We start from the raw sequence: 24,431 nt of genomic DNA, 5'->3' as shown, positions 1-24,431 counted from the left end.
ACACAATTGGGTGTGAGGTATTTTCATGGTGACAGCTAGCAGTGGTGTGCTCGGGATCAGCTGTAGCAGGTTTACACATTTACACAAACACATAAATCTTGACCTGATGGAAAGTCACAAGTTCCATCCAATAGTCGCTGAGAGTCGCTGGATCAATTTGGAGGACCAATTAACTCGCACTGCCATCATCAGGAACATTTTCAACCTGGCAGGTACGCCATCGTCCAGCCAGGATGACTGGACCCTTGTTTTAACGGCTCGGATGTTTCCTCCGTGACGGACTACTTGTTTGTCCTGTCTGTACGAGGTGCGATCAATAAGTTCAGAGTGTGTTCCTGTTAGCTAACAAACAGCCGATTCTGCTATAAAACAGTTAAACTCAAGTTAACCAGCAGGCAGGGTTCTCAGTTCTGTATCCAACACGTTGATGCTGACACCCCTGCATGTGTCATTGTCACGGGACCATGAAAGACTTCATCTTTGAGAGTTTTGGTTCATGAGTGTTTAAAATGTAGTTGTCAGGCTCCCAGATTAACGTGGCTGACACCATCGATTGGAATTCTTTGTGCATGCAGTTTGCGGAGGTCTGTATGGACGTCCGTTGATTTATGGAGACTTCACTGCCCCCCAGGGTTTTGGTGAGTAATCACTTCAATCACAGGAATCAGAAGAACTGGAGGGCAGAAGAAGTCTGCCAGCCCAGATTCCTGAAGGCGGAGAAGGCGGAATGGGAGGAGTGAGACAGCATGAGGGAGGGAAAGAAAGGAGTGGGAGGCTGAGGGACGTCTCTGTTCAAGTCTCGTCTTCAGACCGTCCATCCGTCCTCATGCAAACGGAGACCACGTGGAGATGAAGAGCTCCACAGTAACGATGGAGATCTGCTGCTCGTCGTGGAGGGAAACCAACTTGGAACTCGTTTAGTTTTGGGACTGTTTTTCCCATCAGGACACGTTGCTGTTTCTTCCATGTTGTTTGGTTCTGGTTGTTTTTTTAGGGCTGTGATGAAGCAGCGGAGCGTTTGATCCTCCTTCATGCACATCTATTGTCTCCTCTGCAGACCTCCCCCTGCACCCGCAAATAAACTTTTGGTGTTTCAGCAGCTGCGGGTTTCCTCCCAGCTGGTCCGGATTTTAAACCGGCCTGGACCATTTATTGTCGACACCTCGAACATGGACCCGATGCTGCTGCGACCCGGCCAGCTGTGAGGGACTCGACCCCATGAGGATGTTGTCGTGGGAGGCAGCGGAGAGTCATATGGCGCAGGTGATGTTTTTGCTGCCATGCTGAGGGAGAGGACAGCTCTCGTGAGTGTGTTTCTGTGTTTCGTCTGCGTGCTCGCCCGGCCGCCGCAAACAACCGCCAGAACCAAACGCTGCCAGACTCAGGACATCATCCAGAGGGTCCAGATCCTCATGAACGCAGCCCCCACGCAGGTACGACTGACATCTGCTCAGGAAATGTTTCATGTCTGTGTTTGTATAGATCTTTGCTGTGCCTCTCAGCCGGGAGTCGCTCATCTGAAAGAGACGAGCTATAAATCGGTGACTCATCTGCCTATCATCTGTCTGGAGGAGATAATACTGATATATATTGAATGATTCAAAAGTGCGTGAGCTAAGAAACTCCATGCCGTCCATTCCAAGAAAACCTGGCATTTGACAGTTTTGTTGGTTTTTGTATTAAAAGAAAAAAGTGTAATGAAGTCCTGAACAATAGGCCAACATGTTGCTTCACTTGCGTCGATTTATGCTTCGATTTCCTGTTTTTAACGAGCTTCTCTGTGAACTTAAATAACTCTGACACAGCCACTCCAAAGCGGTCTGCATCTGTCGCAATGCTTCGCTCACTGCTTTCTTATCAAAGCTCCGGTGGAACGACTGAAAACACTCAAATCTGTGATATTGGAATGTGCACAGAGGAATCAGGCAGGTCCACACATGTTCATGTACAATCTGACACTCCCGTATCCATCCCGGCAGAGACCGAGACGACATGCACAGACAAGCATCAGTTATGTGCTTTTATGATAAAATAAAGATGCACTTCAGGTTTTTGAATAATAAGCTCCTGCTGCTGTCACATTTGTTAAACCCACCCCTCCACCTGATCAATGCTCCACCTGATCAACGCTCCACCTGTCAGGCTCCATGTTTTGCTCAGTGTGAAGTTCGGGAGCTTCACATCAGGAGATTTTGTGCTGAGAACGACGTCTGCACCACAGACTGTCTATCAAAGTGGACGTAGCTTTCAGGTCTGAAAAAATGAAGGCAGAAGTGTTTTAAGCTGCAATACCACCGAGTGCCACGAGGGATCGGCTCCAAAAAGTGTCCGACGAGACTCCCATTCAACTTCTCTCGTGAAATTCTCAGTTAATAAAATGTCTTCACCAGTTATCTCGCGTTTGTGCCGATGCAGAACTAACGTTGTGTCTCTCCTCAGAAGTCGTTGGACGGCAGACAGTACACGCCCACCGTCCTGAACTACGAGGTACGAGCTTCCTCACAGCCGCCATTCACTCGTCATAATCCTGATAGCTGATATCGACTTCACATTCACGCGCAGATGACTGCAGTAGAACCTCAACAGAAAATAAAACCTGGAGCCGGCTCAGAGAAGACAGACAAACCAAACAAGAGTCCACATCAGGCAGTGTAAATGTAAATGTTTGGATTTGGCAGTGACCCGAATCCTTCAGAGTCAAAACACTGCCAAACAGTGAGAGCTTCTGACAGATGTCCCAGCATGCCTGTAAACTTCACCTAACAGCTGAGAGCATCTCAGAGGCTACCTTGTCCTTTTATGACGCGTCGCTGTTTAAATCTGTAAAGACTTCTGACATTCAGAGTAAATACAGCTGTAGCAACCACACACACACAAACTCCTGCTGTAGCTCCACATGATATTATTCAATCCTCAAAAACGACATTAAAGACATCAATGTTAAAAGAAAACATGTTAAAAAGAACAGACACACGGACATATAGCAGCGTGGAGGAGACCATGAACCATCCCTGATGAGAGGATTTGTAAGGGTGGAAATTCCTCATTTTGTACTTCGTTGCGTGATCATTTTCCACTAATTCCTTCCAATTTTTGAAACCCTGAGAAATAGAACAGTCCGAGGAGAAACATTCTCACAGGGTTCACTGCAGCAGCTGTAAAGAGTTACTGGGACATCCTGATGATTAGAAATCACAGCAGTGCAGCCAGGAAGGAACGAATGCAGTGAAATTCAGTTAAAGTCAGTTTCTGATGTGTTCAAATACAAAAACCTTCAGTTTTGTCTGAACTTTTAAGCAGAAAATTAAAAGTTAATCAGGCCTCTCAGTCTTTAAGACTGATTTGTTTCATCGGACTACACCGGTAAATACAGCCGGGTGTCACCTGCATAGCGGCGGAAGTTTACGCAGTAAGCGAAGAAGCACATTCTCCGGAGACTCTCTCGGATCGCCGCCGTTTTGTTGGACGGTCGCCGTCTGTTGTCTCGTTGTCTTCATGGCGTCTGTCCTCTCCCTCTCTTCAGCAGAACTGCCCCAAGACCACCCTGAACTGTTTCGCCGACGAACTGAAAGTCCTCATTGATGAGTGGGGCGTCCACGTCTGCAGCGACTGCTCGAAACTAGACCTCAAGGTTAAAAAACTGGCGAATACGAACAAACCGGTGAGGATGGAAAACACAAGGCCCATGTTAATTTAACCTTTAAGATCAATCTGTCTTGTGTTAAACGTATAATATTAAATGAATGATGTTAAACTGGATGTGCGTTGGGTTGTTTCGGCAGCATGAAGTGAGCCGTAAAATCTCAGCAGCTATTGATGTTATTGTTTTATGACCACGTTGTGCAATTTTTCTTATGTAAGAAAAGACAGACAAAGTGATTTAGTCTTGCTGGTTGCTGTGGGTGAGTACTAAAAATAAGACATGAAGCAGCCGGGAAGTTTCCGGTCCTGCAGTTATTTGATTTATTGGCTCAGATTGCACAATACTCTTTTATTCCCAGCAGCTGCTGTGAGGTCGTGTCGGACCACCACAGAAAATCCTTTTTTGGAAGAAAGAACACGTCCCACAAAAGAGAAGCTAGAATTTCAACTAAATTTTGTACAGTGAATTTAATCAACAACTTTCAGCAGGCGCCGTAAAGTATCTGTTAGTCCTGAGTGTTGTTGCCATGAGCAACGTGCACGGTTTAAAAACAAGGTAATTCAAAGCAGATGTGAAATATTTTGAAGACACAAACATCCATCCAGGGAGCCTGCACCTTTTAAAGAACCAGAATGTGTCCATGATTTCCAAACAGAGTCTCAGATTGTGATCCATCAGACCTCAGGACAGTTGTCCACTTCACCTCAGTCCATCTTCAATGATCTCGGTCCAGAGAAGGCGGCGGTGTTTCTGGATCATGTTTCTATCTGGTTTCTTCTTTGGAGAGTTTTAACATCACTTGTGGACGCAGCGATGAACTGTGTTCACAGACGATGGTTTTCACAAGTGTTCCTGAGCCCATGCAGTGATTTCCACTCCAGAATAGTGTGTTTTTAATGCAGTGCTGCCTGAGGGCCCGAAGATCACCACCATCCAATATTGGTTTCCAGCCTTGTCCCTTGTGTTCAGAGATTTCTCCAGATTCTCTGAATCTTTTAATGATATTATGAACGTAGACGATGAAATCCACTAATTCTTTGTAGTTTCACATTGAGGAACATTATTCTTAGATTGTTGAACTATTTTCCAACACAGTCCTTCAGAGTGGTGAACCTCTCCTCATCTTCACTGCTGAGAGACTCTGTCTCTCTGAAATCATCTTTTTATACCCAATCATGTCACTGATCTGTTACCATGTGTTTTTTTGTTTTTTTTAGCTTTACACAGCTTTTCAGTCTTTTGTTGCTCACGTCACAATTTGTTTTGAAACATGTTGCTGCCATCAAATTCGAAATGAGGACGTTTTTCATTCGCAAAACCAATGCATTCTGATTTTATTTACACTTCACCGAGTCTCAACTCAAACTCCCCCCGTTTGCGTCTCTTCTCGCCTCCACAGGAGTCGCCGGCGTGTGGGCCCTGTGAGGTCATGCCGGAGGAAGACGCCGTGAAGTTCCTTCAGGATCTTATAACGACTCTTCAGCTGATGAACTCGAAGTGTCCTGAGACTGCGCGACACGTCGTCCTCTTTTTTCGTGAACTTTTGACATCACCTGAGCACAAGTAAAGCGGAGCGTGCGCGATGTCCAAGCATCTCGGCGGCACGGGTTCGGTGCCCGCGGGCGTCACGGCGGTGCAGCGGTCGGCGCCGTCCAACCTCGGCCGGACGTCTTTTCCCGTGAGGAGTTTGCACGTTCTCCCCGTGTTTTTTTTTTTTTTTTTGCGGCTTCCTCCCTCCGTCCAAAGACATGTTCAGTTAATTGGGGATTTTAAAATGTCTCAGGTGCGCCCCTCTAGTGGAATCCCCCAGTACCACGCAGAGGACAGAACATTTGGTTCAAAAGCAAAAGTAGCTCTCCAGCCTAAATGTGCCTTCAATATCAAACCCGTCAAACAACCATTTTCTATAATAATAAACGTATTATGGTGTATAACATGCATGTATATGTATACATTTATAAACTGTCAGAAAACTGTGAAATCATGTTTTCTCTGTGCAAACCAAGTTGATATATTCCAGTTTCTTGTGTTAAAAAAACAACAACCAAACAAGTGTTTTCTAGAAAAGCGGCGATGGAGACGAGAACGAGTTTTATTTAATAATAATTAACCCACAATTCAGTGAAAACAGGCTGCAGGTGATAAACAGATATTATTACTGCAACAGCTATTTTCTCTTCTTGATGTTTGTCCTGGGGGGGTGGAGGGGGGGGTGTACTTCGACACTTGTAAACATCGTGATGTGCACACAGATCTATTCACACAAACCTAAAGGCTTTAAACAGATCTGACGTCCCTGTTGACTCTTTTGGGGGGGGGGGGGGGGGGGGGGCAACAGCAGCCCCGTGCCCCCCGCCGGGCCCCCACCGGCCCCCCCGGGCAGGTTAATCCGGCCGTGCACATCCCTCCTTATAAATCAAGTCTAAACACAGAAACGGCATCACTTTAACGACCGGAGTCCGGTTCGTCCTCCAGTTCAGCTTCGGTGAACAGCAGCGTCTCTGCTTCTGCGCATGCTCAGTGGGCCTCATGGACCCCCCCCCCCCCCTCCGTGCAGTGTATCGATAAGACAGACCTGTCCGTCTTATCAGACCCCCCCCCAGCTGTCCATCAGCTCTCGGGCCTGTCCTTGTTGGGGCCCATGAACTCCACCCCGTCGATCGGGATGTCCTTCTCCTTGATGGCCTTCTGCACGCACCGCTGGTACTTCCGGAAGGTGTCCGTGCACGGGTCGCCGCTCCGGTCCCCCTTCAGGAACTTCTCGGCGAACCAGCGGTTGAAGCACTGGTCGTACTCCCGCTTCAGGTCGGTGCAGGCCTCCCCGACGCTGTTCATGTCCGGTAAAAAAAATCTAAAACTTGCCACGCAGACACAACGGAGGATTTATTGGACTGTTTTCAAACCTACCGCAGCGTCCGCGTGCGCAACTCCGTGACTCTCCTTGGGACTGCGGCACGTGATTGGCTGTTCTTGAGAGCGACGCAACACCGTCGTGACGTCGCAGAGATATTGTGTTTGAATTGAGGGATCACTCTGAATAAAATGTGTGTCGTTTTTAAATCACGTTTTATCGCAAAAACAAATCCAATCTCATTTGAGTCACACCAGTGTTTACTTATTTATTTTGTTAACTTCCTACTCAAATGTGGATTTTTAAATCGTATTTAATCTTTTCAGGCATTTCATCATTTTTGTAAAAAAAAAAACAACCAAAAAACCTCATGATAATTTAAATATATTTTAAAGAACAGTGTTGATTTTTTCTCTTGTTTGATTTATTTTCCTGTCTTGAATCGTTGCTGTCTACATAAACAACTCATTCTGTAAATTAGATAAATATTTTTGCATGCTTCACTGTACTGGAAACCGCCGTTGATTTCTTTTCAGACGTTTTCCAACTTTTATCTGGTAATTTTCTCTAAACACACACATTATACACCATCTTCTCTGAAAGCAAATATAGAACCTACACTTAGGAGTGGACGATTTTTTAAATTTGTATTCTTATTTTCCTTTTTTTTTTTGCTGTATTTGTTGTTTGTTGTTCTTTCTGTGTTTTGTGAGCTATACCTGAATACCATGTGTACAAAGACAACAAAGACAGTTACTGTCTAAAAAGGTATGTTGTTATGTTACTGAAAACTAAATAAAAAAATCATTTCCAAACCTTCCCCGTCCAAAACAAATAGACATTTCAACAGGAAAATGAAATAAATCACAATAAACCACCATAATGTCTTCAACGAGTCTGCGCTTCATGAAACTGGAACAGAGTGAGACCTCTTTCTTTCTTTTTGTATTCTTCACCCACGCGCCGCGTTCAAACCTCGCGATAGATTTTACAGTTTACCGAAATCTCGCGGTTCTCCCCTCCTAGAATACGTGAGGCATCCGAGCCCAAGAAATAAGCTGCTATTCACATTTATTCTTCAACTTAAGAGGATTAAAAACCCGGTGCGGGAGTTGAGAACGGGTAAGTACCAGCCGCGGAGCTCCTTGTTTAACATCTGATCGGTGCCGTTTCGGAGATATTTAGAGCGGTTCATCCGTGCTAACGTGAGTTAGCACGCTTCCTGCCAGGCCGGCCGGATTGTTATGGCCGGATGTTGCATGGCTGCTAGCCGCTCGGAAACATTCAAACTTTCACTCAACTGGGTTTTTTTCGCGATGTTTCGCGCTGCTGCAGCTCCGAGATGTCTGACAGCGACGACAGCGACTTCTCCGACAACCAGAGCGAACGCAGCAGCGACGGAGAGGCGGAGGAGGCGGAGGAGAACGAGGTAACGCCGAGTTACAGCCGACCTCAGTTTGATGGTGTAAACAACGGATCGGGGTGAGTTTGTTTTGTTCGTCGCCACCAGGAGGAGGCGGGGAGCCCCACCGGCAGCGACAAGGTGGCGGAGGAGGAGGGGGAGGACCTGGAGGATGAGGAGGAGTACGATGAAGAGGAGGAGGAGGACGACGACGACCGGCCGAGGAAGAAGCCGAGACATGGAGGGTTCATCCTGGATGAAGCTGGTACGAAGAAGAGGACATCTTCAACACACACACACACACACACACACACACACACACACACACACACACACAATACACTATACACACACACACACACACACACACACACACACACACACAATACACTATACACTATACACACTATATACACACTATACACAATATATACACTCACACTATACACACTATACACACTATACACACACACACACACACTATACACACTATACACACACACACACACACTATACACACTATACACACTATACACACACACACACAATACACTATACACTATACACACACACACACAATACACTATACACTATACACACTATATACACACTATACACAATATATACACTCACACTCACACTATACACACTATACACACTATACACACACACACACACACTATACACACAATACACACACTATATACACACTATATACATAAAATATACACACTATACACACTATATACACACTATACAGACTATATACACACTATATACACAATATACACACTATACACACTATATACACAAAATATACACACTATATACACACTATATACACACTATACACACAATATACACAATATACACACTATACACACTATATACACAAAATATACACACTATACACACTATATACACACTATACACACAATATACACACTATATACACACAATATCCACAATATCCACACTATACACACTATATACACACACTATATACACAATATCCACACTATATACACTATATACACTATATACACACACACACACTATACACACTATACACACTATATACACACAATATCCACACTATACACACTATATACACACACTATATACACAATATCCACACTACACACACTATATACACTATATACACACACACACACTATACACACTATACACACTATATACACACACACTATATACACACTATACACACACACACACTATATACACATACTATATACACACACACTATATACACTATACACACACTATACACACACACACTATACACACTATATACACACTATATACACACACACACACACACACACTATATACACACTATATACACACACACACACACTATATACACTATACACACACTATACACACTATACACACACTATACACACACACTATACACACACACACTATACACACACTATACACACTATACACACACTATATACACTATACACACTATACACACACTATATACACTATACACACACACACTATACACACACACTATACACACACACACTATACACACACACACACTATACACACACTATATACACACACTATATACACTATACACACACACACACACACTATATACACACACACACTATACACACACACACACACTATACACACTACACACACACTAGTATACACACTATACACACACACTATACATACACACACACAGAGACACACACACACACACACACTATACACACACACTATACACACACTATACACACACACTATATACACACACTATACACACACTATACACACACACACACTATACACACACACTATACATACACACACACTATACACTATACACACTATACATACACACACACTATACACACACTATACACACACACACACTATACACACACTATACACACACACACACTATACACACACACTATACACTATACACACTATACACACACTATACACACACTATACACACTATACACACACTATACACACACACACACTATACACACACACTATACACTACACACACTATACACACACTATACACACTATACACACACACCTACCTGCTGATAGATAGAGAGATAAATAGATAGATCAATACTTACTATAATTTATTGATCCCGCAAGGGGAATTTTTTTTCTGATAGCAGCAAGAAGGAACGATCTCCTGCAAAGATCTCCTGCAAAGATCTCCCGTATCGGGAACGATCTCGATCTCTCGTATCGGGAACGATCTCGATCTCTCGTATTGGGAACGATCTCGATCTCTCGTATCGGGAACGATCTCGATCTCCCGTATCGGGAACGATCTCGATCTCTCGTATTGGGAACGATCTCGATCTCCCGTATCGGGAACGATCTCCCGCATCGGGAGGAAGTGCTCGGCTGTCCGGTAGAGGAGACGGCGGGCCGAGATCCAAGATGGATACGAGTCGGAGTCTGAACACACACTTGTCTGTCTGTCCTTCTGCCTCCAGATGTGGACGATGAGTACGAGGACGAAGACGATCAGTGGGAGGAAGGGGCCGAGGACATCCTCGAGAAAGGTGAGAAACTTTTTTTTTTTTCAGTTCATTCTTCACATGTGTCCTTCTACGTTTACAGACACAAAACAGACACTAAAATGTTGTAATTGTAAATTAAGTGTAAAAAAACAAAACAAATTCCCTTTAAAAACTCCCTGAACTCACTGTTCATCTTTAGACTCAGATCCCGCTCAACCGAGAAGATTTTCTACATTTTCTGCATCGATATTTCCCCAAAATACAAATCCTAACATGGATAACGAGAAAACAACGAAAAGAAAAATACTAGATTTGGTTGTTTTATTTATTGGGATACAAAGAAACACTAAATAACCTCGAAAACAACTAAAAGGCCTCTCTGACATTATCTTAATATACCAGAATCATAGTCTTTTTATCATGAAAAATAAATAACATTTATATTCAACCGCATGTCGCTTGGAGGTAAAACTGAATACAGAAAATACAAATATAACAATCAAATAAACGAGCAACTCTGAAAAGATGTCGTGAAAAAATGTACACAAACAAAAAAACTCTTCAACAAAACAAACCAAAACTACAAAAAAACGAGGAGAAACACAAATCAAAACATGCGAGTCATCTGGTTGGATTATAACCTCCATCAAGTCGTCTATAAAACGTTTCCAGCTCTCTTCCAACGAGTCATTAGAGTCTTATCGAGTTTTATATGAGCAGAGATGAGATCTCGAACCGACTACTGTTTGAGGGCATGTTTCCACTTGTGTTGATAAAAGCGGTCCAAGCTAAGAGGCGAGAATGCGTCGCCCCGGCGACGGCAGATCAAGTCTTTCAAGTGGTGGTTGTGAGGCGTTCAAGGTCACGTTTTATACCCCAGTACTGTCCCGAGTGTGTTGAATATTTGACCCCAAAGAGCAGGATATATGTGGACATTCATACAGTTGGCAGGTGACTTGTTTTCTCATGTCCCAACTCCACCTGAACCCTGAGCACCGCCCCCCCCCTCCCTAAACACCTCCCACCCCCGACCGCAGCTCGAGTGTTTGAGTTCACGAAGATTCAAAATAAATCCAACGCAGACGTCCTGTCAGACCGAGCGAAGGGCAAAACAACAACCGATCACGTCGACGTCTCCGCGTCAGAAAAAGAGGGATTAAAAAAAAAAAACAACATCAGAGGACTTCGTGAATCTTAAAACAAATTTACCAGGTTGTCCCAGAAAAACGCGTTCTTTTTTATTTATTTTAATTTTATTTATTTATTGCACTGTTGAAATAATAACGCTCCAACTCAACTGTTCTGATAATAATTCAGAGCAAGATATATATATATATATCTATATATACATATATATATAAGTTCAGGTTTTTTTCGTACTTCAGATTACGACTGTAACTGCTAATAATAACGATGGTAATGATACGATATTACTTTATTGTCTTCTTAGGCAAGTGTTGCTGCATTTTTGGACATAACATAATTTCTAAAACTAAACCAACAACAACGTAAATAAATAGCAAAGTTTAAGTAATAAAAACAGAAATAAACACATTTTAGAGCTTAAAAACTAAACGTATTGCGTATTTGAGATACATCCAACATCTTGGGTGTTGCTCTTATAGCGTGATGATGATAATAATAATAATAATAATAATAATAATAATAATGATCATCATCATCATCATGCCGTGAAGGACTCTGTGTTTCTGACTGAACTCTCTCTGTCTCACCGGCGCTCCGTCGTGCATGTCGTCGTCTCCAGTTAACGGTAATTAACTGCTCCAGATACTTCTTCCGGTGTCTTCCATCGATACCCATGTGATCCAATCCATGCCCCTCCCCCTACCGTATTAACCCCTCCCCCACTTCATCTCAGCCGCTACATTCGTGAGTGAGGTAACGCGAGGAAGCACCGAAGGGCAAATCCATCATCTGCTCAGTGAACGCAAAACATTTGGAAAATCAATTCATACAAATTGGACATGAAAGAAAACAAAAGAAACTCCCTAGTTTGTACTGAAGTCTCCAAACGGGTCGGACTGACGGCTGCACTTCTTTCTTTCTTTCTTTCTTTCTTTCTTTCTTTACTTCTTTCTTTCTTTCTTTCTTTATGAAACCTGTTTCTGCAGCTGCGTTAAAAACAGACAGTTTTAAAGTGAACTTCGAGACTTCGGTCACTTTATTCTGCTCTCGGAGGAACCGAGTGATCATTTGCCCGGTCCTGCTGCCTGATTGACAGCCGTCGTTGTCCGCAGTTGTAGATTATTATTTTTTTGGTACTAACAGATGTGGGCGGAGCTTCTCGCGTGATGACTCAGGTGGATGTGCGGTAGAAACAAAAGTTGTGGGCGGGGCTCCTGGCGTTGTTGTTTTTTGTTTCAACCGTTTGTTCCCTGTGAGACCGCGTCGAGCCGTCGCCGCCTTCATGCTTCTCTGCAGTCTCCATTAATCACGTTGTTCTTTCTGTTGTTGTGTTTTTTTTTCTCCCATCATGCTTTGTGTTGCCGCCGCCCGACTCTGCTCGTGTGCTCTGCCCTGATGACAATGTCTGTTGGCTTCGTCCTCCTCTTAAAAAAACAAAATCCATCTCTTCTCTCCTCTTCTTTTACTTTTTAAACTCTTGCTTCTCTCCCTCCTCTTCCTCTCCACCTCATCTTCCTCTTGACCTCCTCTTCCTCTCCACCTCCTCTTCCTCTTCCTCTCCACCTCCTCTTCCTCTCCACCTCCCCTTCCTCTTGACCTCCTCTTCCTCTCCACCTTCTTTTCACCTCCTCTTCCTCTGTTTATTCTCCCCCTCCTCCTATTATCTCCTCTCTGCTCCTCTCCCCTCTCTTGCTGGTCGGTGCTGAGCAGAGGAAGCTGAAGGTAAGAATGTTTTTATTTTTGTTGTTGTTGTTGTTTTTTTGGTTGTTGTTGTTGTTGTTGTTGTTGTTTTTTTACCCCAACAGTCATAACTCTTTGTTTCAAACTATGACGAGTTTATTAATATAACCCCGGTGCTCCTCTCCTCCCTTCAGTGTCCAACATCGACCACGTGGTTCTGGATGAAGATCACTCCGGATCCAGACGGCTGCAGAACCTCTGGAGGTAAAACACGCGTCTCATCGACGATCTTTCTCCTCACCTGAGACACTCACTCAACTCACTTCCTGGTGTCTCAGACGTTCTTCCGGCTGATCTAAAAACCAACTGTGATCTCAACCTCATGTCACTCAAATTAGTTCCCGCCCACCGATAGCTGTAATCTGACTGCGCCACAGGCCTGTCAATCAAACAGACACGCCCCCAAAAACAGGTCTTCTTGAATCTTCTTTTCTAATGAATGAGGGATTATTTTCAGATGGACCTCCAGAAAACTAATAAGAAGGAGTGACTTTAGCTAACAACACCGAGATAACTGATGGACACATTTTATTCACTTTGGATTTGATGAGAGAAGTTGAATGGGAGTCTATGGAGCCGGAGGCTTTTTGGAGCCGACCTCTAGTGGCACTCGCTGGTATTGCAGCTGAAGACACTTCTGCATCGGTTTCACTTTTCTGACCGGGAAGCTACGAACTCTTTTATAAACAGTCTGTCTGAACCCGGCTGCGACTCGTTTGTTTCTCTTGTTGCTGCTTCGGTGTGAAACGAAGCCCAAAGAGTGTGTTTGTTATGTTGATTTGACTCGGTTCATGTTGTGTTGTCTTTGGCTGACTGTGTGTGTGTTGCGTTACAGAGACTCCAGAGAGGAGGCGCTGGGTGAATACTACATGAGGAAGTATGCCAAGTCCTCCGGAGGGGAGCAGTGAGTATTTTGGTTTCTTCAAAAAGTTATATCAGACAGACTTCCTGTTTTTTTTATATTTGACATTATTACACCTCATAAACTGAGTTCATGTCCATCTTCACATCAATATTTCCGCCACGTTTTTATTCCACTTGGCCAGTTTTTCGTTTTATCTCCGACCAGTAAACCTTCCTGCAGTTTCACATGAAAAGACTTTCAGACTTTAATCACCGTTAGAAATTAGATGAGTAGGAACAGATTTTTTGTTGAAAAAAAGAAACTCTGAGCGGTCATTGTTTTGAATATTCAATAATACATTTATTTGAGAATTTATTATCTATCCTACAGTTACTGTAGATATAAACTGGCCTCAGATCTGATCTGGACTTGTGTTTTTCAGGATAATTGTCCAGTTATTTTTCTTTTACCAGAAAATATCTGTATATTTTGGAACATTTTCAGCTGAATTGCAGAGAAATGTAAATAAAAATAGAGACAGAAATATAATATAATTCAGCAGCAGAGAGCTACAAATGGTGCGACTAGTTAAACGTTTAGGTTTTTTTTTGGAGGGGAAAGAAAATGGCTTTCAGTCGAACTGGAATTTGATTTTGAAAAACTCAATCAGGAAGTCTCCAAAGAGAGATCCAAACCTGTCTTCTTCTTCTTCAGTTTCTCTGGAGGGTCCGAGGAGCTTTCTGATGACATCACCCAGCAGCAGCTACTTCCTGGCGTGAAGTACGTAAACGCTCATCCACCAATCAGCACAGAGACACCTGCTGACCTCACGATGACATCATTAAGTTGTGTTTTTCTTTTTTTCAATGTTAAATTGTTTTTGTCGTCATCAGGGATCCCAATCTGTGGACGGTCAAGTGTAAGGTGTGTAGACACACACACACACACACACACACACACACACACACACACACACACACACACACACACGAGGTCTCACGTGTCGTGTCTCTGCAGATCGGAGAGGAGAGGGCGACGGCCATCGCGCTGATGAGGAAGTTCATCGCCTACCAGTTCACAGACACAGTAAGAAACTCTTTGATCACACGATCGACCGCTCAGCTCTCGATTGGCCGGTGAAGTCAAAACAGGAAGTGTTGCCGCTGCCGCTGTAACCTGACCGTGGATCCTTGCACCGAACCCTTCAGCCCCTCCAGATCAAGTCGGTGGTGGCCCCGGACCACGTGAAGGGCTACATCTACGTGGAGGCGTACAAGCAGACGCACGTGAAGGCGGCCATCGAGGGCATCGGCAACCTGAGGATGGGCTTCTGGAACCAGCAGATGGTTCCCATCAAGGAGATGACGGACGTCCTGAAGGTCGTCAAGGAGGTCACCAACCTGAAGCCCAAATCCTGGGTCCGGCTGAAGAGAGGCCTGTACAAGGACGACATCGCTCAGGTACCGACCCAACAGCACCAAGCGGTTTTTTTGGTTGGTTTTTTTTGTCGATCTCGTCTGTAATTCCTGACACACATCAGAGGCCCCGCCCCCTCACACAATTCACCGATCCACCGCAGCGCAGAGCCCGACCCTCTCAAACCTGCTGGAGTAATTCAATAATCTCGAGTCTGAACCGGCGTGATTGGGAACCGGGTCTGACGATTCAAGTTGGGAATTACAAACTCGCGTGTTCAGACATTTAGGAACATAATGAGTCTGATGTCTGCAGGTGGACTACGTGGAGCCGAGTCAGAACACCATCTCCCTGAAGATGATCCCTCGTATAGACCTGGACCGCATCAAGGCCAAGATGAGTCTGGTAGGACGAACACTCGCTAACGCACTTTATCATCCACCACAGTCACTCTGCTGATGTTTGACTTCCTCCTCTCTCTCTCTCTCTGTGGTGTGTGTGTGTGTGTGTGTGTGTGTGTGTGTGTGTGTGTGTGTGTGTGTGTGTGTGTGTGTGTGTGTGTGATCTGCAGAAGGACTGGTTCGCCAAGAGGAAGAAGTTCAAGAGACCTGCACAGAGGCTGTTTGATGCAGAGAAGATCAGGTACACACACACACACACACACACAGACACACACACACACACACACACACACACACACACACACACACACACACGGGCAGGGTGATGCGGGCTTCTGACCAACGATGTGATTGACAGGTCTCTGGGAGGGGAGGTCAGCCACGACGGAGACTTCATGATCTTTGAGGGGAACCGCTACAGCCGCAAAGGATTCCTGTTCAAGAGCTTCGCCATGTCCGCCGTGGTGAGGAAGGGGGTTACGACTACGACCTCGGTTCTGTGAATCGGGACCTCCAACGCGTGAACGAACACCCTCGGAGCTTCTCGTGCGGGCCGAGAACATTAAAACGTTTCGTGTTTTGGTCTCTTGCCAGATTACAGACGGAGTGAAGCCCACGCTGTCAGAGCTGGAGAAGTTCGAGGACCAGCCCGAGGGGATCGACCTGGAGGTGGTCACCGAGTCAGGTACGCCGCCGCCGGGTCGCGGAGACGGGATCGGAGTTCGGAGGGGTGGGGGGTTAAACTGTTTAAAACTGTTTTTAGTTTCATCGTTAAAATCTTGGTCAGTTTATTGGACTCTGATTCTGGCTGCTGACGCGCTGCACTTAAGTTAAAGCTTTTACATTCTGTCTTTGATCAGCCGACTTTTATTTATTTCCGGCTTTCATGATTACTTTGTGTGTGTGTGTGTGTGTGTGTGTGTGTGTGTGTGTGTGTGTGTGTGTGTAGGTAAGGAGCGTGAACACAACCTGCAGGCCGGTGACAACGTGGAGGTGTGTGAGGGGGAGTTGATCAACCTGCAGGGAAAAATCCTGAGTGTGGACGGCAACAAGATCACCATCATGCCCAAACACGAGGACCTGAAGGTACACACACACACACACACACACACACACACACACACACACACACACACACACATTTACTGTACAACACACAGCTCACACACTCCCGACTCTCAGCAGGTCAAAACTGAAGTAAACAGCCTTTTCATTCATAACCAACTTTCTTTTACTTTGTGTGTGTGTGTGTGTGTGTGTGTGTGTGTGTGTGTGTGTGTGTGTGTGTGTGTGTGTGTGTGTGTTTGTGTTTCCCGTACAGGACCCCCTGCAGTTCCCGGCCCAGGAGTTGAGGAAGTACTTCCGGATGGGCGACCACGTCAAGGTGATCGCCGGGCGATACGAGGGCGACACCGGCCTCATCGTCAGAGTGGAGGAGAACTTCGTCATCCTCTTCTCCGACCTCACCATGCACGAGGTACACACACACACACACATACACACCACACACATACACACCACACACACACACACATACACACCACACACCACACACCACACACACACACACACACACTTACAGCTTCAGGTTGGAAGTGAAACTCTTGTACATAATTTTTTTAACTCGGCTGCTGTTTAATATTCTGAATATGTTTTTTCTCTTTACTGTTTCTACGTCTTTATATAAACTGTTTTTATTCTTGCTTGATTGAAACTAAATATTCTGACAGTCCGCTCTTGTTTGTGTCACTAAAGACGTTAAAACAAAACCTGTAAACAGTCCGAGTGACTTTTAAAAGCAAGAAATCTGCCTGAAACACTTTAAAGAGTGTATTTTCATTCAGGAAACAATTCCTGAATGAAAAGTTCTCTCTCTCTCTCTCGCTCTTCCCCCCCTCTCCCCCCCCATCTCTCTCTCCCCCCCTCGTCTCTCTCTCTCTCCACCTGTCCCCCCCCCCCCCTCCCATGTCTCTCTGACCTCCCCGTCTCTCCTCTGTGTTGGTGCAGTTGAAGGTTTTACCCCGAGACCTGCAGCTCTGCTCGGAGACGGCGTCCGGTGTGGACGCGGGGGGGCAGCACGAGTGGGGGGAGCTGGTGCAGCTCGACCCGCAGACGGTCGGCGTCATCGTCCGGCTGGAGAGGGAGACGTTCCAGGTGATCACAGCTCGTCTGCAGCGTCCACACGGACCACACGCATGTTGGGAAAAAAAAAAAAACTAACAGATGAGTGACGGCGTCCCGTGTTTGTTTGTCAGGTGCTGAACATGCACGGGAAAGTAATGACGGTGCGCCACCAGGCGGTCAACCGCAGGAAGGACAACCGCTTCGCCGTGGCGCTGGACTCGGAGCAGAACAACATCCACGTCAAGGACATCGTCAAAGTCATCGACGGGCCGCATTCTGTAAATATTTACTTCCTGTTGGAGAAGAAGCCGATCTCTTGTTGAACTCTCGGAAAACTGCTTCTTCAGAAAGTCTGTTTCGTTCCGACGTTTGTTTACGCAGAGCAGCGTCACTCACGACTCGATCTGCTCGGCTTCTGTCTTCAGCTCAGAGCGAATGCAGAGACGACGAGTTGCACAACTCTTGGCATTTTTAATCTGCTGCTTTGTTTTAGTTAAATTAGTAAAAACTGCTTCTGTTCACGACAGTTTTTTGAGGAAGAATTGCAGGAATTGTGCAAAATTGCAAACTAACAAATATTTTTGGACATTTCTTTAAAATTTTGCTTAAATTATTTGGGATTCATTAATGCTGAAAACGTGTGTGTGTGTGTGTGCTCCTGCAGGGCCGTGAAGGTGAGATCCGTCACCTGTTCCGGGGTTTCGCCTTCCTCCACTGTAAGAAGCTGGTGGAGAATGGAGGCATGTTCGTGTGTAAGACCCGACATCTGGTTCTGGCCGGCGGATCTAAGGTCAGCGTCTCGTCCATGTAGCGGGTCGAACCCGCAGACTGAGTATAAAAGTGTTCGTAGCTTTCAGGTCTGTAAAATGGTTCTGATCCAGAAGTGTCTTCAGCTGCAATACCAGCGAGTGCCACTAGAGGTCGGCTCCAAAAAGCCTCCGGCTCCATAGACTCCCATTCAACTTCTCTCATCAAATCCAAAGTGAATAAAATGTGTCCATCAGTTATCTCGGTGTTGTTAGCTAAAGTCACTCCTTCTTATTAGTTTTCTGGAGGTCCATCTGAAAATAATCCCTCATTCATTAGAAAAGAAGATTCAAGAAGACCTGTTTTTGGGGGCGTGTCTGTTTGATTGACAGGCCTGTGGTGCAGTCAGGTTACAGATCCTTCATTAGACCAAATTCAATTATTTGCAGGTTTTAGATTTATGCTCCAAATAAAAAGTGTCTTCTTTATTCATGCAGGATTTCACAGTCTGGTTCCCCACCCGCTTTTTATTTAGTGGTTAACATGATGGTTCAATTCGTTGTAATTACTGTTGTAAAATGTCAGATTTGGTATTTGCGGTAATGTAACGACTCAGCATCACCGCAAATAAAAGGACAAACACGAGTTTTCCACTCGTATATCTGCTGTTTATTTAACTGTTAAAAATGCCAGATATTTGTTCTTTCATCTGAAACGGCTGTTTGACTGCTTTCAGCCCCGAGACGTCACCAACTTCACCGTGGGAGGGTTCGCTCCGATGAGCCCTCGTATCAGCAGCCCCATGCACCACGGAGGAGGAGGTGGGTGTTCAGCACACACACACACACACACACACACACACACACACACACACACACACACACACACACACACACACACACACACACACAGACAGAGTTCTGAAAAGCTCGACTTCGGTCGGCTTCAAGTTCCTGGAGAAAAATAAGTCATCGCCGCTGTTATTCTGCAACGTTTGAACACAGCCGGGTGTTGTTGTCGTCCTCCAGGTGCTCAGCAGAGAGGAGGAGGAGGTGGAGGAGGGGGAGGAGGAGGAGGAGGGGGAGGAGGGATGGGGCGCGGCCGAGGACGAAGAGACAACGAGCTGATTGGTCAAACGGTCCGCATCTCCCAGGGACCTTACAAAGGTGAGACGGCAGCGTCAGGAAGTAACCGTCCAATAAAGTTTGTCTTCTTCGTGGACATGTTTGAATAACTCCGCCTCCGTTTCCTAGGATACATCGGCGTGGTGAAGGACGCGACGGAGTCGACGGCCCGAGTGGAGCTGCACTCCACCTGTCAGACCATCTCCGTGGACCGACAGCGGCTCACCACCATGTACGAGGAACAACAGACCGTCACATACACATTTATTTCATATCACATAGTTTTATAGTTTTAGGTTTGGAGCTGCAGGTTTCATTCATGTCCTTCGATATTATATATAGTGAACAAAAATACTTTTATCATCTGTATGAAATTTCCCAACACATGGTGGTCATTAATCGACCCCTCCTCCTTTCCTCCAGGGGAGCAAAGAGGCCCAGCGGGATGACCTCCAACCACGGACGGACCCCCATGTACGGCTCCCAGACCCCCATGTACGGCACCGGCTCCAGGACGCCCATGTACGGATCTCAGACTCCGCTGCACGACGGTAAGACGTCCAAAGCCTGCCTCTCTGTATACGAACTTATCTCACGCGGACACGGACACACACACACACACACACACACACACACACACACACACACACACACACACACACACACACACACACACACACACAGACAGGAGTGGTCTGAGTACGGAGCCCTGTGGAACACCACGTTTAACACAATGTCTTGTTCTGTTGGACCAACAGCTTCTAAACCCAAAGACATTCAGTCTATAATGACATGAAGTGGTAAAAAGCAGCAAATCAATATTAACGATTGAGTCATTAACAAGTGATTTAAGCAGTTTTGATAACACACTAAAGTAGGATCTTAAATATTACCCACAATCCTGTGTGGTTGTGTGTGACTGAAGCTCATTGCTCCGTGTTTTTTTTTTTTTTTTTTTTTTGCCATATCACAGGAAGTCGCACACCTCACTACGGCTCTCAAACCCCGCTGCATGATGGGAGCAGGACGCCGGGTCAGAGCGGAGCCTGGGACCCCAGCAACCCCAACACACCTTCCAGGTAGCGCACACACACACACACACACACACACACACACACACGCACACACACACACACACGCACACGCACACTCCGAGTCACACGGGGGCGCTCTGCTTTCTTTTTTGCGTCCTCATCTCACGTGTTTCTGTCGCCGCCCTGCAGGAACGAGGAGGAGTACGACTTCCCCTACGACGACGAGCCCTCGCCGTCCCCTCAGGGCTACGGAGGGACCCCCAACCCGCAGACCCCCGGCTACCCCGAGGTCCCCTCCCCACAGGTTAACCCCCAGTACAACCCTCAGACTCCGGGCACTCCTGCTATGTGAGTAAAAGAAATCACTGAACGTATCTCACCTGCATGTTCCACTGAACACGGTCACGGTCAATAATTCATCCGTGTGCGTGTGCGTGTGTGTGTGTGCGTGCGTGTGCGTGTGTGCAGGTATAACACGGAGCAGTACTCTCCCTACGCGGCCCCCTCCCCTCAGGGCTCCTACCAGCCCAGTCCCAGTCCTCAGAGCTACCACCAGGTGGCGCCGTCGCCCGTCGGCTACCAGAACACGCACTCGCCGGCCAGCTACCACCCCACGCCCTCCCCCATGGCCTATCAGGTAGGAGACGGCGTTCAGTCCACTTCAATATTGTTGAATATTTTCTGGTCTCTTATGGTTCATAAATACTTGAATACTGAAACTGTAAGAATCTGAGTTCAGACACTCGTTCTGATTCGTTGTTGTCGTTTGCTGTTACTTGCGATATTAAGTTTAGTGTAAGCTGAAGTTTTCAAACAGCTGCTTCGTGTTAAACATATTCTGTTAAGTATGTGTTTAAACAACCGTAAAAGGCATCTTAAAGTGTTATGATAATATTTATTCGTGTGTCAGAAAATGGATCCAACTTATTTCTCCCCGTTTTCAGAGCCACAAACGATAATTTTCATTGTCAACAGATTCACTTTTTTTTTGTTTTCTTTTTTCTCAATACATTGATCATTCATTTGGTTTGTGAATCATCAGAAGTACTTTATCACGTATCGTCACTTAACATCTATTTTTGCTAAACAAAAACCTCAAAATATTTAAATACTTCCAGACATTAAAAAACCTGCAACATCAAAAAGTTGTATGTATTTGCTTAAAAACATGACGTAAACACGGTGTTAAAACATGAAAATCTTCAAAGTGCCGTATGTGTGTTTTTATTTCATAACTCTTTTAATGATAGGTTGGATCATTTTAATTGGTCCCAACTGTTTGTGTTTCTGTGGTAAAACATTTTCTGGAATCTCGAATTGTCATTTATTGTTAACAGATTTATTCCTCATAAATAATTTGAACAGCTGAGTCATAGTTTCCTTTTGGCCCTTAGGTATGGTTCAGTTCTCACGGTGTCTCTCGTCGCCCTCCCTCCCCCTTTTCCCCTCCCTCCAATGCAGGCCAGTCCCAGCCCGAGTCCTGTGGGCTACAGTCCCATGACGCCCGGAGCGCCCTCTCCTGGCGGCTACAACCCTCACACCCCGGGCTCCAACATCGAGCAGGGCGGCAGCGACTGGGTCACCACCGACATCCTGGTGCGAGTGAAAGACTCCTTCATGGACCTGATGGGACAGACCGGCGTCATCCGGAGCGTCACGGTGAGTCCTGTGGACCGTCGACAGATGTTGTTACAGATGTTCTCAGAGGTTTAGTTGTGAAACATGTTACTCCTGACGGGTCCATCTCCAAACACAAACATTTATCCTCCTCAGAAAGGAAATATTTATCTGATAAATAATAAAGAACACTATTATTGTGTGTGTGTGTGTGTGTGTGTGTGTGTGTGTGGGTGTGTGTGTGTGTGCAGGGAGGGATGTGCTCGGTGTTCATGCAGGAGTCGGAGAAGGTTGTCAGCATCAGCAGCGACCACCTGGAGCCCATCACGCCCACCAAGAACAACAAGGTAACGTCTCCATGAACAAACACCGGATCAGGTTGTTGTTGTTGTTGTTGTCGTTGTCATTGTTTATCACATCACATTTTAATCAATGTGTGAAATAATCAACCTCAGCCGTGTTAGAAATAAATGAAGTATCTGATTTATCTGATTTAAGATGCACTAAAGGGCCAAAAGTATGTGGACACCTGGTCCAGGTGAGCTTTCTGGTTTGTAGTTTCAGTGAAGGGAAATCTTACTGCTACTGCTTTTGAGCAAGGGGCTCAACCTGGGGCCTGGGACCCCAAAAGGAGGTCACTAGATGGTTAACTAGAGCCACTCAGGAAAAAAAAATATTTCAGCCGCTGTTTCAGGCTCCGCCCACCATCCCACCTGAACTTCAGCCTTGTTTGTTTTTTTCATATAATAATCCAGTCAGATTTATTCACGTAGTTTATCTGTTTTCATTATTCCAGCTGAAACATAAAACCTGTGGGGGAAAAAAACAACAATAAAGAAATCAATCAGACGTGTCAGATTTTAACACGCAGCCTTCATGAAATTGCCGTTTTGTATTTTTTGTTTGTGTCCAGGTGAAGGTGATTCTGGGAGAAGACCGCGAGGCCACGGGGATCCTGCTGAGCATCGACGGGGACGACGGCATCGTCCGCATGGAGCTGGACGACCAGCTGAAGATCCTCAACCTGAGGTTCCTGGGACGACTCGAGCACTGAGGGACGGACAGGGGGACGGAGGGACGAGGGAGGGAGTGTGTGTGCACAGTGAGAACCGCTCACAGAAGAACATGAGAACACACTGTTGGTGCTGTCACACAAAGACGAAGGCAGAGCTTTTGTTCTTCTTGTTTTTATGACTTGTAAGAGCCAAACACACACACACACACACACACACACACACACACACACACACACACACACACACACACACACACACACACACACAGCGTCTCGTCACAGGAGCCGTCTCTGTCTCTCTCCCTCTTCTGCTCCTTTTTGTTTTAAGTTGTTTTGTTAATTTTACTGTTTTTCTTACTCGTGGTCTGAACCTGCTTCTCCGTGTTCCGTCAGTATCTTTTTGGATTTTCTGGCTGCAGGAGGGTTAAAAACAAAAGTAACATGTCAATAAACTGTGAACCAGTTCACGTTTGTGTACATGTGTGTTTTTAGCTGCATTGGTTCGGTTGACGTTTTCCACCTGGTGTCGACGTGTGATCTGTGATGTCGGTCGTGAAATTCGATCTGTGGGGTCGTAAAGTGTTTTTGGTTATTGAGATTCTGTCCACATTGTGAGCAGGAAGTGACCATATTTGGACGAGCTGGGGGAGGAGCCAGGGGTGATCTGACTGATCTGATTGATCTGATTGGAAACCTGACGATACTACGTCCCGCCCACCGATAGCTGTAACCTGACTGCACCACAGGCCTGTCAATCAAACAGACAATTCCTGTCTGAAAAGGT

General features: G+C 45.6%; 3 protein-coding genes across 6 annotated transcripts; 2 read left to right on the top strand and 1 right to left on the bottom strand.

The window, feature by feature from the left end:
* The first annotated feature begins 822 nt into the window (after window positions 1-822).
* il15l (interleukin 15, like) lies at window positions 823-5,965 on the top strand. 4 transcript variants are annotated; one of them, XM_069161028.1, is made up of 4 exons: window positions 823-1,433; window positions 2,443-2,487; window positions 3,527-3,661; window positions 5,043-5,965. In XM_069161028.1, exons 1-4 carry the CDS (start codon window positions 1,281-1,283, stop codon window positions 5,208-5,210), a joined length of 501 nt encoding a protein of 166 aa, XP_069017129.1. In that variant the 5' UTR covers window positions 823-1,280; the 3' UTR covers window positions 5,211-5,965. The 4 variants fall into 4 exon arrangements, with proteins under 4 accessions (XP_069017129.1, XP_069017128.1, XP_069017127.1 ...); XM_069161027.1 differs by having other exon boundaries at window positions 3,524-3,661; XM_069161026.1 differs by having other exon boundaries at window positions 2,440-2,487.
* A 2-nt stretch (window positions 5,966-5,967) lies between these two features.
* On the bottom strand, window positions 5,968-7,464 carry triap1 (TP53 regulated inhibitor of apoptosis 1). Its single transcript, XM_069161030.1, has one exon. The coding sequence runs from the start codon at window positions 6,476-6,478 to the stop codon at window positions 6,254-6,256; it is 225 nt and encodes a 74-aa protein (XP_069017131.1). The 5' UTR covers window positions 6,479-7,464; the 3' UTR covers window positions 5,968-6,253.
* A 48-nt stretch (window positions 7,465-7,512) lies between these two features.
* supt5h (SPT5 homolog, DSIF elongation factor subunit) lies at window positions 7,513-24,114 on the top strand. The gene is made up of 29 exons (XM_069161024.1): window positions 7,513-7,616; window positions 7,830-7,923; window positions 8,005-8,161; window positions 10,413-10,481; window positions 13,460-13,529; window positions 14,161-14,229; window positions 14,884-14,949; window positions 15,063-15,093; window positions 15,187-15,255; window positions 15,378-15,629; window positions 15,901-15,990; window positions 16,157-16,227; window positions 16,345-16,450; window positions 16,581-16,671; window positions 16,936-17,072; window positions 17,308-17,463; window positions 17,994-18,140; window positions 18,242-18,388; window positions 18,775-18,900; window positions 19,594-19,678; window positions 19,886-20,023; window positions 20,111-20,213; window positions 20,405-20,532; window positions 20,955-21,060; window positions 21,205-21,363; window positions 21,484-21,652; window positions 22,477-22,674; window positions 22,884-22,979; window positions 23,546-24,114. Exons 2-29 carry the CDS (start codon window positions 7,837-7,839, stop codon window positions 23,684-23,686), a joined length of 3,264 nt encoding a protein of 1,087 aa, XP_069017125.1. The 5' UTR covers window positions 7,513-7,616; window positions 7,830-7,836; the 3' UTR covers window positions 23,687-24,114.
* Window positions 24,115-24,431: the final 317 nt, after the last annotated feature.

This window comes from Embiotoca jacksoni, unplaced genomic scaffold (assembly GCF_022577435.1).
Source record: "Embiotoca jacksoni isolate LCO1_2020_lvr unplaced genomic scaffold, fEmbJac1.0.p SCAF_28, whole genome shotgun sequence".
Classification (NCBI taxonomy): domain Eukaryota; kingdom Metazoa; phylum Chordata; class Actinopteri; family Embiotocidae; genus Embiotoca; species Embiotoca jacksoni.
The sequence above is the reverse complement of the archived record's forward strand: the minus strand, read 5'-3'. Positions and strand labels throughout refer to the sequence as shown.